Raw genomic sequence first — 13221 nt, 5'->3', positions numbered from 1 at the left:
GCAGGTGGAACCAGGATTTAACTGTTAAACCTCATGATGATGCCATTCAGCTTTTCTCAATTACAGGTGAGTCATCATCTCTCCAGATCTATTTCTGACTCTCAGCAGGAAAAGCAGAATTCAGCCTTTCGTTCCTCAATGTCACCAGCTCTGTAGAAATCACATTTTACTACGCAAAAAAAGAAATGGCTATGAAGAGAATGCCAGGTTGGTCCCTCCTGATTTATTCTGGCAGGGTGTCTCATGGGGCTGGCCAGAGATTGCACCCCAGTGTCAAGAGCATCGACAGCTCATCCCTGAACTGCAGGTTAAGAACAAAGACCATGTTAACTGGAAGGGATTACCATAGGTGAGATTCTCAAACAGCTTCAGCAGTTTAGAAGCAGCTGTTTCGGTGTCCTCAAAAATCATTTTTATGCTTTGGGAACAAACCATCCTGTATCCATCAGCCCAGAGTTATGCACGATGCCAAGGGCAGCCAGTGCCAGGGAGGCTCCCTTGTCCAGGCTGGGGTCAGCACACCCTGCACCTCATCCTGCGACCAAGTGTCCCTACAGCCATTGCCACGCCGTACATCCCAGGTGGGTCTGTGCAATGTGAACAGCTCGCGTACGTATAAGGCTGTGGACAGACCCTCAGAAAACCAACGGCATTAAGAAAGCTGTGGGGTAGGACATACGTGCAGGAGGACAGCGTGCTCCTAGGGCTACTGCACAGGGAATCATCTAGACCTCTGGGGTCTGCTCTTGGTTTTCTGATGACATTTCTGATGACAATCCTCCCCCCTTTGAAAATGTCTTGTCCAGCTCATCTGTCCCAACTGGGACAGCCATATTTCGGACAATGCAAAGCACAAGGGACCAAGATACTACCTGAATCTTTTAGATGCTGTCGTAGAACAAACTGTAACCGTTTCCAGACAGATACATGGTTTATACACTTCAGAGCATGACCGTGATGCACCAGGCAAGATCCCCACTGAAATCCCTGCTTCTAAACTTGTCCTCTTTCTTTGAGGTTCATCTCTCCAACTTCTGCTGTGTGCAGTATGTTTATACAATCATTTTTCATGTCGTGCTAGCTTTTTTCCCCTGCTACAGTGCAGATAAAGTGCAGAAGCTATCTCTAGCCTACATGCAAACTGTATTTCTGTTTCACTTCCTATTGCTGCAAATAAGCTAACAGATACACAGAGCCAGCCAATAACGGGAAAGAATATTGCATCTTGAACATTTTCCCCATCAAATGGGGGAAAAGAACACCGTTTGGAAATGGCACTTTCCAGAGCATTTGTTCAGTTTGAACAAGTTCTGTCTGCATTTACCATTCCCCCTGGATTTCAGTGACAGGGAGCAAACCGAGCAGCATGTGCACAAGTGCCCGAGTTCTATTGTGTTTTGATTTTACAGTAGTTTAATTAAGGATAGTGGAAAACATGGGTTTGCCTCCTGCTTCTTGTAGTCACGCTGACTTCTTAATCTTTGTCTCCAACACAAAAAAAGCAATCAGGTTTTTACCTGGGTTAAGTACATGGACATGACAACCTTGAGACAAGATGTGGGGCTTTCTCCTTCTTCAAAGCCTGTTTGAGCCAGTCCTCCCCACTCGGCTAAGGGCTGATTTCAACTAGCTCTACAGAGCTAAGAGTGGTGATGTTTTTCAAGGGCATATGGCTGAACATAACCCATTTATGAAAGCTTACCAAGTTACCTGTTGTCAGCTGAACGACTGTAAGCAATGCTAGCATTGGTCTGTGAAGCAGAACGTATTTGCAAAAATTTCCAAGCAGATGGCTGAGGCCAACACAGCCTGCTTCACAGTCCCAGCGCTGTGATCGCTGGGATCAGGACCTGGCCCATAGGAAGCCCAGTAATGGACAAGATGAGTTAATATGATTTCTTTAGCAGGACTGACCATATTTTCTCTGTGGCAGAGGGTAGCAGTGGGATGCTCCTCATTTGGCAGGCAAAACAATCAGCCATACTTTCTACTTAACATCTCTAAAAGAAAAGTGATGTGAAACTGCCCTGCTCTCAGAACAGCTTTGACAGTGTATTTATAGTGAAGCTGCTCCAGCTGAGCAATCCAAATAAGCAGAATACAGTCTCTCTGCAGCGTGTGGCCCGAGGGAGCCAGCCAGGCTCCAGTCACAGTTTACAGCCCACCGACTTCAGCAGCTCTGCGAGGTCTGATGCTGTCTTTTGCACAGGCATGGGTGGTAAAACAGCTTGCCCTCCACATTGCCTGGGCAGCACACTTGAAGCAGTACTTTGATATATGTTCATTTACTTGTTGCTCTGAAATGCTCTGCTTGACATTCATTAGAGTTTAGCTAATGTTGCTTTCAGCCATTAGTCTCTAGAAAAAACAGGAGAGCTGATGGAAATATTTGAGAGGTGCTTAGAAACTCATAGTGTCCAGTAACAGAGAGAATGGACTTCCTGATTAGCAATACCTTAGCACGCTATCACGAGAAAGCTACTTAATGCTCTCCACCCTACGAGATCCAAAAATATCTGGAAGATCATTTATTAGCTGGTTACTCATCCACTTCTGAAATGCAGCCATTTCTCAGGTGGGATTCAGCACTTACTGTGCAAGTATAAACGCAAGATAAGCATGCTATTAAAAAAGGCAGAAAACTTTACTAACTAAAATCACCAGGGGAAGATTTGGATAGCAGAATTCCATTAATTGAGATAGTATTTGTTTTAAGCAGAAGAGTTAATATCTCAGTACTTGCATAAAACCCAAACCGAACAAAAACCCCAAAAGGATTTCAAAATGCTTTCCAGTTTGCAACTGCAGGCTTGACGTCTCATCTAGTAAACATATTCTTTGCTTCTTCTCAAAATATTTCATAGCACAAAAAGTTTGGGATTTTTGGCAAACCAGTAATCTAATCTGATTCAGTCGCTGGGCTGAACTCTGCTACGTGAAGGTGCACAACACCTTGGGAGGAGCTAGACGAAAGGGAAAAAAGATCCCTAGCTGTTTTCCAAGCTGACCTCCTTAGGACCACAACAGCAAGTCACATCGTGTAGGGCCTGACCAACAAGTTGACTTTGGTGCTTGTCATCTGCTACCTGCTCGATGTTGCAGCTAAGCAGGTATGGTAATGCGAGCAGAGCTGACAGCTACAAGGACATGGAGCAGCCTCCGAGCAGCTCGAGCCATGCTCTGACATGCAGAGCTTCTACAATTCTCATTTGAGCTACATCAAGCTTTGCTGCCAAAGAAGCTCTCCCAGCTCAGTCCTTTTGTTATTATAATTTCTGCTCATATTACACAAGAACACAAGATCCACAGCGCAAGTTCTGGGGGAAAAAAGGGCCACGAGTTTTGCGTAATGAATGTGGTATTTGTAGTGATATACTGAAAATAAGAAACGCTTCATCTCTTAACTGAACATAGCAAATACTGAACAGGTCCTCAGATTCAAAAGAAAGATGTAACCTGACATAAAGAGAATTTGTGGGACAGATTGAGTGATTTTATCGTAGTGAACAATCTCAGGCCCAGGACTGTGCAGTACGAGCACATTAAAATAGCCTCCCTGAAAGAGATTGTCATCTAAATAGGAAATACAGGCAAAGGCTGCTGAAACCGCTGTTTTTATCCCCATTTTGCAGAAGTGGAAGTGTGGCTACAAAAGGTGAAGTGACTTACCTGGAGTCTAGCAAGAAGCTTGTGACTAAGAACTGGATTTTTATCTCTTGAGTCTCCAGGCACGTGCTCTAGCCATATAGGCCTTGTCTTACATACCTTGCTATCTTTTACCCCATCTAAGAAGCAGGACATGAGGTACAGTCACAGAATCCACTTTTTCACACTACTGGTAGCTTGGGCCAGATGTCAAGGATGGAAGAAGCCGGGAAAGCCCAGCTTTGCCTGACCGCACTCAGCATTTGAAAGGAAAGTCCCCATCCAGTACTGGGACTTGAGTTTAGACCTGAAGCTTGGTGTTCTGGGAAAAATGGAAGCTTTCAGGGACTGTATGAAATAGCTGCCTAGTGTCTGCTGTGGAAAAGACATTAATTTAACTCAGCTGTTTTCTTTCTCACAGATCTGCTAATTCAAAGCAAGGCTCTCATGAAACTCTGCGGGATTTCTTCCTACCTCTTCCCATGCAGAAAGGCTGGGTTGCATCCCCATATCTCAAAAGGAACAGCTTTGCTGAAGTCATGACTGTCCTGTGATCTTCCTTCCAAATCCTCTTTTTCCTCCATAAAGCATTCAGAGCAGATGACAACCATGCCAGGTAACTTTGATCCCTTCTGACTAAAAATTACGCCTGTTTCATGACTGCTGCGTACAGTTCCCCTTGCCTATGTTTGGTCTGTGCATGAGCCTCTGCAAGTCTGCACATTCACTAAAGAGCTTGTATGTGGCACAACTGAGTTGTGCCAGTATGGATGAGCTCACCTTTAAGCAAGGTACACATCTGGCTGCCATCCGCTGTTGGCTCAGGCCACAGGTGGAACAAAGCAAGCCACGAGATCTAACCCAACACAACCCCTGCCACCAAGAGGACCTCTGAAAGCTGGCTGCAGCTGAAGTTGCTTTCCTACAAGCAAGCGATGCCCTATATTACACACACAGTGTTCTGTGTTAAGAAAGCGACTGTTAGAAAATTATCAGATAAAATTCATTCACCCTTTTCAATCTGTTAATGACCTGATAAAAAACCCAGAACTTCTCCATATATGACCAGCTATGGGCTGAAGACCAGGTAGGAAACATGTTGGAAATAGCATCCAGACAGTGTTTTATTATACTTCCAAATGCAGATTTTAGCTGCAGGCAGAGAAATAACACATCCCTCATTTACGTAATTATACATGAGGTATTACACATTAGTTTGAAAAGTAACTGAAGTCACCAAAATCTCCTCCCAAAACCACAGAAAAGGGACTAGCATGAGGTAAAATATTTGATGTCTGGAGCAGTTTGCTATTCCCGGGAAGGGTAAGAGACAGTAAAGGCAACGAAATACATGCTTTGTTGCCCTCTACTGTTTGCTTGGTTAAGATGCAAAGCAAATTTTCCCTGTAGTTTCCCCCCCGTGAAGCACATTGCAATTAACAGGCAACAGAAGCCAAGAAGCATGATGGTATGTAATATATGGGAGGGAAAATGTGGGACCAGGAAGACGACTTTCTGCGTTAGGAGTGCTCGAAAGGAAAACCAGCAGCCTGCACTAGCACAACACACAGAAGCAGAGGGCACTTTTCCGCAGGAAGCAACGCAGCAAGGTCATGGGAGGCAAGGGCAGAACTCAGCAGCCTTAGTGCCAGGACTACCATCTAAGTGCTAGACCGTGGCAGATGCTGTGAGCCCAGACAAATGCTGGCATAATTTTCCAGGCTGTATTAGCTACCCTCCACTAGCCCAGTAAGCACAGACAGGATTGTCACACACCAAGGGGAACAGAACAGTTTCAAAGCTTGGTAAATGCTAGTGCTGCTTGTTAGACTTTACTTCTGGAAACGTTAAGAGTAATTACAAAAATTAAGAACTGACAGCAGTAACAGATACCCCAGCATCAGCACAGATAAGGGTACTGCATCCCATTTATCCTTAAGTGGTAGGAATCAACCTTTGTCCCAGAGTTTTGCAAGCTGTGGCAACTTTTCTGACATGCAGTAGGTACATGCTGCATGCCAACTACCACCAGCTCTCAGCTCCTTTGACTGTGAATTAATTGTGCATCGGTGCAGATACACCTGAACTGGCTATGTCAGCCACCTTGGAATCGGCATACGGTGTTCGTTACACCTCCCTGTGGGACTTGCCAGTCCCAGTCAGTGCTCCAGCTCACCACAATACTGACCCCCATCCCCTCAGACGGTCCTCTACGTTCTAACTGCTGATTTGCCTACATGCTATTAGCTGTGGTTTTGCTTTACTTGCTTTATTATATTTCCTATTAGCCTACAAAATCAAGAGTTGACTTCACATAACCTTGCTGGCAGTTTCTACTGAAGTGCGTATTCCTAACTACACAAAATACTGAACAGCTCCTCTCCATCATTCAGACAAAAAACCTCAACAGCCCCTCCAAGAATAGAAAAGAAAAAAAAAAAGAAAAAAAAAAATCAATGCTGATTTTTTGCAAGGGGCAAAAAACCCAAACCAAAAATCTAACCCCTTCCCTCTCCAAGCCTGTAAAACTCCAACAGGAAGAAGTATCACACACTGCCTCTAACAGGCTGGAGCAAAAGACGCAAGCAAAGCAACTCTTGGGAATCTCACTGTAAACAGGAGACTGTATACACCCAACACACTGCAAAGGAACAGCTAATCCCTGGAAAAATGTTAAAGGCATAGTGGTGCTTCCGCCAACATCTGCACTTGTTACTTGCTTAAGCAACTCTACCTCCCATTCACGAAACAGACAATTCCCTCGTGGCTCCCTGCTCTTTGCTTTCAGGGGGGAAAACAGAAGAAGAAGAAAAAAATTACAGCTGTGAATGCAAACCAGTCCACGAAAACAGTAAGTCCTTTGTGAAGCTGAAAGGTTCGCCAGGTGCCTGTTACATAGGAGCAGCCCTTGAGGAAGGCCCCATAAGCTCCTTAGGCAGCACCTGCTCCTGACTGTGCTTTGTCTTGCAAGGGCTCCTCATATTGATAGGAAGCAGCTTCCCCTTTCTGGCAAATGTGATGGCATGTGCATGGTTGTGTGGTGAATATGCAGTTAACAAATGTTGCCCTTCAGTAGATAACACCCTCCTCTGCCAACCTGCTCAAATTCAGCAAGATTTGAGCTACTCCCAATTCTTAATGCTACCCTTAATGCTGTTAGAAACATACGAAAAAACCCACACTTGAACCTCATAAAACATCCCACTGGTCCCCACATAAAACCAAACTCCGATCTGATGGGCAAAGACCTGTTGTACAAAATCATTGCATTTTTGTAGCTTCTTGACCCACAGAGAATTGCATCAATTCAGCAGCACAACAGAAAAGGACCAGTCGCAGCCCCGCCTTGCTTGATCAACACACACACACACACACACACACAGAATCACACAACCTCAGTCGAGCAATCAAGCTCGGACAGTAATATATTGGCATGCAGGTTAGACACACCAGCACAATATGATGACTTTTCCTAAGGTCTCGTGCAGTAGGGAAGCCAGGAATGAACTCAGTTGCTTTATTATTTTCACATCAACAGGAAATATAATTTGAATACAGATATTTTTAAAACTAGATTTAATCAAGTGCATTTAGAAGAGTATTCACAATTTTCTGTACAGAAATACAAGTATCTTCAATCAAAATTTCTTACCTAAGATTAAAACTTGAGAAGTGGTACAAATGAGCAGCAAAAAAAAAAAATCCCCCCCCTCCCCACACAGTCAAGTCCACAGAGATGACAATATGACTGAGAAACATCAAAGCTCTTCTGCAAAGCCATAAACATGAGAGAACAGAGTGCAAGCATATATTTTACCAAATGGCCACTTAGCAAAGTTACAAACTGCCCTAATAACATCCTAGCAACCACAGCTGGTGGCCTCATTATTAGGAAGCATTTGCTAAAGATGCTGGCTTCAGCTTTAAGGCTCTTCCCCTACCCCTGCACCACTGCCAGGCCAGCAGAACAGTACATGCCGGCAGAAGGGGCCTTTCCTTCTGCACACTTCTACCACCTCCTTGAACAACACAAGGTGACAAAAATTTTGTGCTGCCACACCTGCTCCCCCTGATTTTGAGCAGGATTCATGTTTATTTTCCTCTCTACACTCTGATATGTGGACAGATGCTGCAATATGGTGCAAGGTTACCACGCACCTGCCTATCACCAGCAGCTTGCCACCACAAGACAGCAGCAGTCCTATGACTTGGCAGAAGAGATCAAGTGTGCTTGCACAAGTAAGTGCAACCCATTGATCTGGTCCATTTTCAGTATTAAGATGAAAAGGGATGAGACAGGTGTTTTACCAACCTGCTCGTTTACACTGAAGCAAATTAGGAAGAAATCTCATCATCTGCTCCATGGGTGATGAAATTGTCACAGAGAATAGTCGAGGGCAGACTGGAAAGGAAGAACAGTAAATTCCTTCTCTAGCACAACCAAGTCCAGAAGAAAACGCCTGTCCACACCCCCAGCTGCTAAAACTATCCTGACAGAACTGGGTAATTTAGGTCATGCCTGACAAAAGGGGAGGGCTACAGCCTTTTTGTTGGTCCTCTCCCCACTAGTGGATATCAATGAGCTTCGTTTTGGGGACTGAGTTTATTACCAAAAAGACAAAAACCAAGGGCTGAAATTTATTTGTTCTAAGAACCTCAACATGCTAATAGGGAAATTTTCTGAGTGCTTTTAAGAACCCAAATGATACCTTCAAGTCCTAAGTCAGCCTGCACACTTGATAAAGTACCTTATCATTAGTTTTGTTGGGTTTGTGTTTAGAAACGTTACTACATAAAAAACTTCAAGAATCACCAGTCCATAAAATTTGTCTCATACTGTTTTAACAGGTCCAACTTGAAAGAACTTGAATATGCCATAAAACTTTAAAATGTATTTCCAAAGTTCTTACTGCTTTTCTAAACACTAATGAGCCCCATACACACAGGTTTGAAGATCAAAGTTCTTAGATACGAGCTGTCATCACTCTGATACTATCATAAAAGTATCATTAACATTTCCAGGTAACAATCAGCAAGAGTATATTTACAAATGTACTGTAGTGCATGAAATAAGGAAGCTCACTGAAATAAGCAAGAAAACCTCAGCAGGAAGTACAGAAGCAAAAAGCCTACTATCGTCATGGTTTGTGCAAACTCCTGCAAACTTTTCACAGCCAGAAATGCAATAAGGGCATGATATCACTATCTACTTTAAGAACGTGAAATTCTTTTGACTTTTTTTCATCAGCTGTCTCTTTTTATAGACAGACGTGTTTATATGCATTGTGGTGTAAATCATTTATGCTGAATGAATCCAAAATTCACTTATGTATCAATACACTGATGCAGTATAGCTGACCTAGGAAAAATACACATAGCATGGACTCTGATCAGTTTCTACAGAGGGAATCTACTGTAGGGACTCTTTTGAGTCCCCTGCGCAATAAATACTATCTAAAGCTGACATCGCAGTCTTAAGCAAGACTGAAGTACTGCAGGGGCCTTGTAAACTTCTTTTGTTCTAGAGAGATTTTTAGCTAGGGGATAACACCAGAATATCAACCAGGTCAGCAAGTACCAATTAAGAATTTCAAAACACAAGTGACATCTCAGAAATACTGTATGCTAAACAAAGCTGAATGTGCTTCATCACAGACATCAGTCTCAAGCTCTTTTCACGACAGACGAAAGTTCACAGCAGAGATGAAGAGGTTATCTGCTTTAAGATTAAGTAGTTTGGCAGAACCTACCATCATATCATTTCTGAATCCAAAGAAAATTAGCAATTAATTTAAAACGTTTGAATTTCACCCAGTTCACACTTCATTCCATTCGTCAGGTGAGTCTTTTTTTTTTTTGTCCTGCTTTAGTTTCCCTTTCTACAATGTTCTCTTACATAAGTCGAAAGACAAAAATAAAACGAGAAATCTGAGCTCCATGATTTTAGTATTTAAATTAAATGTACCTGCCTTCAGGCCTTTTATCAAAGGAACTGGATGCAAGTTTAACCACAAGCACTGGAGATCTCTGAAAGAAAGATCTCAGGGTACAGACTTGGCACAAAACACAGCATGAGTTTTCTCTATCAGAAAAACAAAAATTAAAATTACAGTTAATCAGATGCATTTTCTAAAACATCAGGATAATATCTGCTGATAAAGGTAAAATGCCACAGAGCAGCCCTCTACAACTGTGTTCAGGGAAAATAATTTCTAATCACAGAAATAAGCAAATGCCCCTAAAATAAGGAAATGTCATAATGAAAAAGTCTCCACAAGTTTATCAGTGACTGAATTCAAAGGCTTCTGGCAATTCCTGTGTCAAATGTAAGGCTTCAATCCCTCAGGTGACACATTTATGTCATCTTTTATCAAAATATTACTAGGATAAGATTTTCAAATTTACTTTCAGAACTGGTTTACCTTTATTTCCACAAGCCTTATCAGTCACACACACAAGCACACAAACACACAGTTACTGACTCACACGTCTCCCTGTAGTGACCGGACACCAGACTGAATTGGTCAGTTAGATTTCCAAAGCAGTCTCTATGGATTAATCACAACTACCATCTTTCCAACCATCTCTCCAGCGCTCATCCACACGAGAGCAGTCAAATTCAGATTTCCCCAGTTTCCTATTCACTTCATTATGAAGAAGGCACAACCACTGGGAGAAGTTATTTCTGTTGCTAGTATCAGGCTGATTTGTACGTAATCTGCAAACAGGGAAGAGGAAACAAATGTTACTTTTTTACAGTCACCAACTTCAATACCGAAAGCAGGCACACAGCACACAGCCAGCCAGAGTTGCCTTTTCTGCTATTGCAAGATGAGTCACAAAGAGAACCCAGAAGAGAGCACACAGAGAACAGTAATTATCAGAGGCCAAACCTCCACTATAAAATACTGATGGCTGCAACTGGCTTGGTTTGGTTCACTGCCTAGTCTTGTCAACTGGAAAAGACACAGGAGTCAAACCAGCTTATCTATGATAAAAAGCAAGAAGTGCTTGAGTTCATCAAAATGCTGAACTAAAAAAAAAAAAAAAGATTAATAAATGAAAAAAACTGAGCAGCTGCTTTGCCATGTGATGCCTGCTAAATCAATAATTAGGTTTCAAACTTTTTTTTCCTGTGTTCATCATCCAGAAAAGAGGAGTTGAAACTTTCAAGAAACAAGTTGACAGCAACAGGAGTAGAACACTTTATCAAACATCACAGCCCATTTTGGTCTCTGCCTCCACTGCTGAGGTTGCCAATAAAGGGGATTTTCTGGGGTAGAACTCTTGCCTCCTGAAAGCCAAATTATTTCAAGTCCCAGTCTAATTCCACAACAGCGTGCAAATCCAGTTTGAACAAGAAAATCCCGGAACTGCCTCAGGGATGCCTTGGAGGCAGCACACGACCTAACAGCACAAGAAAAGGTATTTTTTTTTTGAGCAAGTGTATCTCTGATTTATGCAATAGTGGAAGAAACCAGTTCAGGTAGCTAACCCCAAATGCAGGAAGAGCTGCTGATATGCAAATAGCTGCTGCAGCCCAGCATTTCAGGCTAGCCCCTTCAGCAGCAGCCACCAAAAAAAACCCCTGACAAACCAACTCACCTTTTCCTCAGATCCTCAGCACAGTGCTCGCAGGGGTAAAACTTGGAGAAGAGGTTGATGAACTCCCTCATCTCCTTCTGCTGGGCACTGGTGGGGTGGTCGGGGTAGTACGCCGCCATGGTGTGCAGGAATGCCCAGGTGTTTCGGCCAAGCTGCTCGCTGTCGAGGGGACAGTCTGGTGGTGGCTCTTTCTCCTCCGTGACCGTGGTGTCCTGGAGCAGGAGAAAGGGTTATGAGTGGAGGCCGGTGCTTGGTGGGGAAACAGCCCCTTTGCGCTGAGGTGGGAGGATGAGATGGAGGGGAAACAGGCCCTTCGCACCCTCAGCGGGGGACAACGGCAGAGCCCCCCCTTCACACCCGGTGGGGAGAAGATGGAGGCCCCCCTCACACTCCCACAGAGGGGAAACCCTGCCCCTGGCCCCTTCACACCCTGAGGAGGGGGGCACACAGCCCCATCGCACTTGGAGGGCAGGGTGGAGGCCCGCTTCACAGCTCTAAGGGGCTGGGGGCGGGGGGGAGGGACAGCCCCCCCAGACCCCCGGGGTGACAAGGGAGGCTCCCGCCGCCCCTCCCGCGGGAAAGCGGCCGCCGCCTCACCCCGCCGCCCGGGGCCGCCCGCTTCCTCTGCTCGCGAAGCCAGCTCTTGAAATCCGTGCAGGCTCGGCACGGCTTCTTGGAGGGCTCCTCCGCCCCTGAACCCGCGGCGCCGTGCGGGACGGCGAAGGGAAAAGCGAAGGAGCCGCTCTCGGTGCCTGGGAACGGCGAAGCGCCGCGACCCGGCCGGCCCTCGCTGGGCGCCGCCATCTTGGCGTCGCGGTGCACCACGGGCCGCCGCGGGAAGCCGCCATTTGAATTGTCCCCGGTTTCCCTCAGGCGGGAGCGGACGGTCCGACCGGGCCGGGCCCGGCAGCGAGGGGACCCGGGGCCGGGGACTCGGGAGAGCCTCGCCGTACCCCCGGCCGGGCGCTGGCTGGAGGGACGGGGCTTTTCCCGGGTCTGGGTGAGGAGGCTCGGCCTGGGCGTTTGCCGTTCAACACCATACGCAGAAGCGTGTGTTTCTGATGGGTTTTTTTGCTAATACGGCAGCAAGCTCTGGGTTTGAATCTTGTGTGTGAGGAGAACAGGGCGGGTTTTCCTTCACACGGTGCAGTGACATGAGCCTCCCACCAGTGCTTGTCCACCTCACGTCTGTGTGTGTATATATATATGTATATACTGTGTGTCACAGAGCTCATGGCATGGAGCAGCTCTCCTACATGCCGACAGCAGCGAAGGACACTTCAGCGTTATCTCCAGCACAGTGATACAATCAACAGTGTGATTGCAAGAACAAACAAATGGATAACTCATTTCCAACTCATGCACCTGTAGCAGAACACGCCCATATCAAATGTTACGTGTTTTAACACCTGTCATGTGCTTGTAAAACTATATTGAGGAAGGATTTACTTGCCTCTTTCCAAGAGCATTTGCACGTGTTACACGAGGGCAGGCACGTCGAAGAAGCGAGCCTTCGCCTGTGGCTGGGCTGCTTGAGGCTGAAGGAGAGCCCAGGCCTTGCCCCAGCTCTTCAGTCTCGAGCGGACATTCGGCAGCTTTCCTTTTACTCCTGGTGAGCCACAGGCTTGCGAGCACGTGAGGATGGTGACCCAGCTCCTGGGCAACGGTCCAGCACAGCATCAGCTTCAGAGCTGGGTCTCTTACCCCTTGGTAAGGTTAATTAGCTGTGGCTTGGCACTATGCTAAAAGCACAGATAAAGCTTTTGGCCCGTTCATCCTATGTGTGACCACGTGAAGTACACCCCGCAGCCAGCCTCCGAGACGCAGCGGCCTTGGGAAATTCTTGATGGGTGTCACAGAGGGCAGCACAGACTTGCTCTTTTCCTTCTTTTTGGCTTGACATTATCGTGCCATTAGAGGTTTTGAGGTTACAGGATAAGTCTCCCAATGTGGACAGTGCACTCTAGAATG

At 45.5% G+C, this 13221-nt stretch overlaps 1 protein-coding gene across 1 annotated transcript; it reads right to left on the bottom strand.

Annotated features, from left to right (window-relative positions):
- Window positions 1-7148: 7148 nt before the first annotated feature.
- On the bottom strand, window positions 7149-12163 carry GFER (growth factor, augmenter of liver regeneration). The gene is made up of 3 exons (XM_069810501.1): window positions 11848-12163; window positions 11251-11462; window positions 7149-10363 (listed from the first exon to the last, which is right to left on the bottom strand). Exons 1-3 carry the CDS (start codon window positions 12052-12054, stop codon window positions 10201-10203), a joined length of 582 nt encoding a protein of 193 aa, XP_069666602.1. The 5' UTR covers window positions 12055-12163; the 3' UTR covers window positions 7149-10200.
- Window positions 12164-13221: the final 1058 nt, after the last annotated feature.

This window comes from Haliaeetus albicilla, chromosome 22, assembly GCF_947461875.1.
Source record: "Haliaeetus albicilla chromosome 22, bHalAlb1.1, whole genome shotgun sequence".
Taxonomy (NCBI): domain Eukaryota; kingdom Metazoa; phylum Chordata; class Aves; order Accipitriformes; family Accipitridae; genus Haliaeetus; species Haliaeetus albicilla.
Note: the sequence above shows the minus strand (reverse complement) of the source record. Positions and strands in the feature narration are given on the sequence as shown.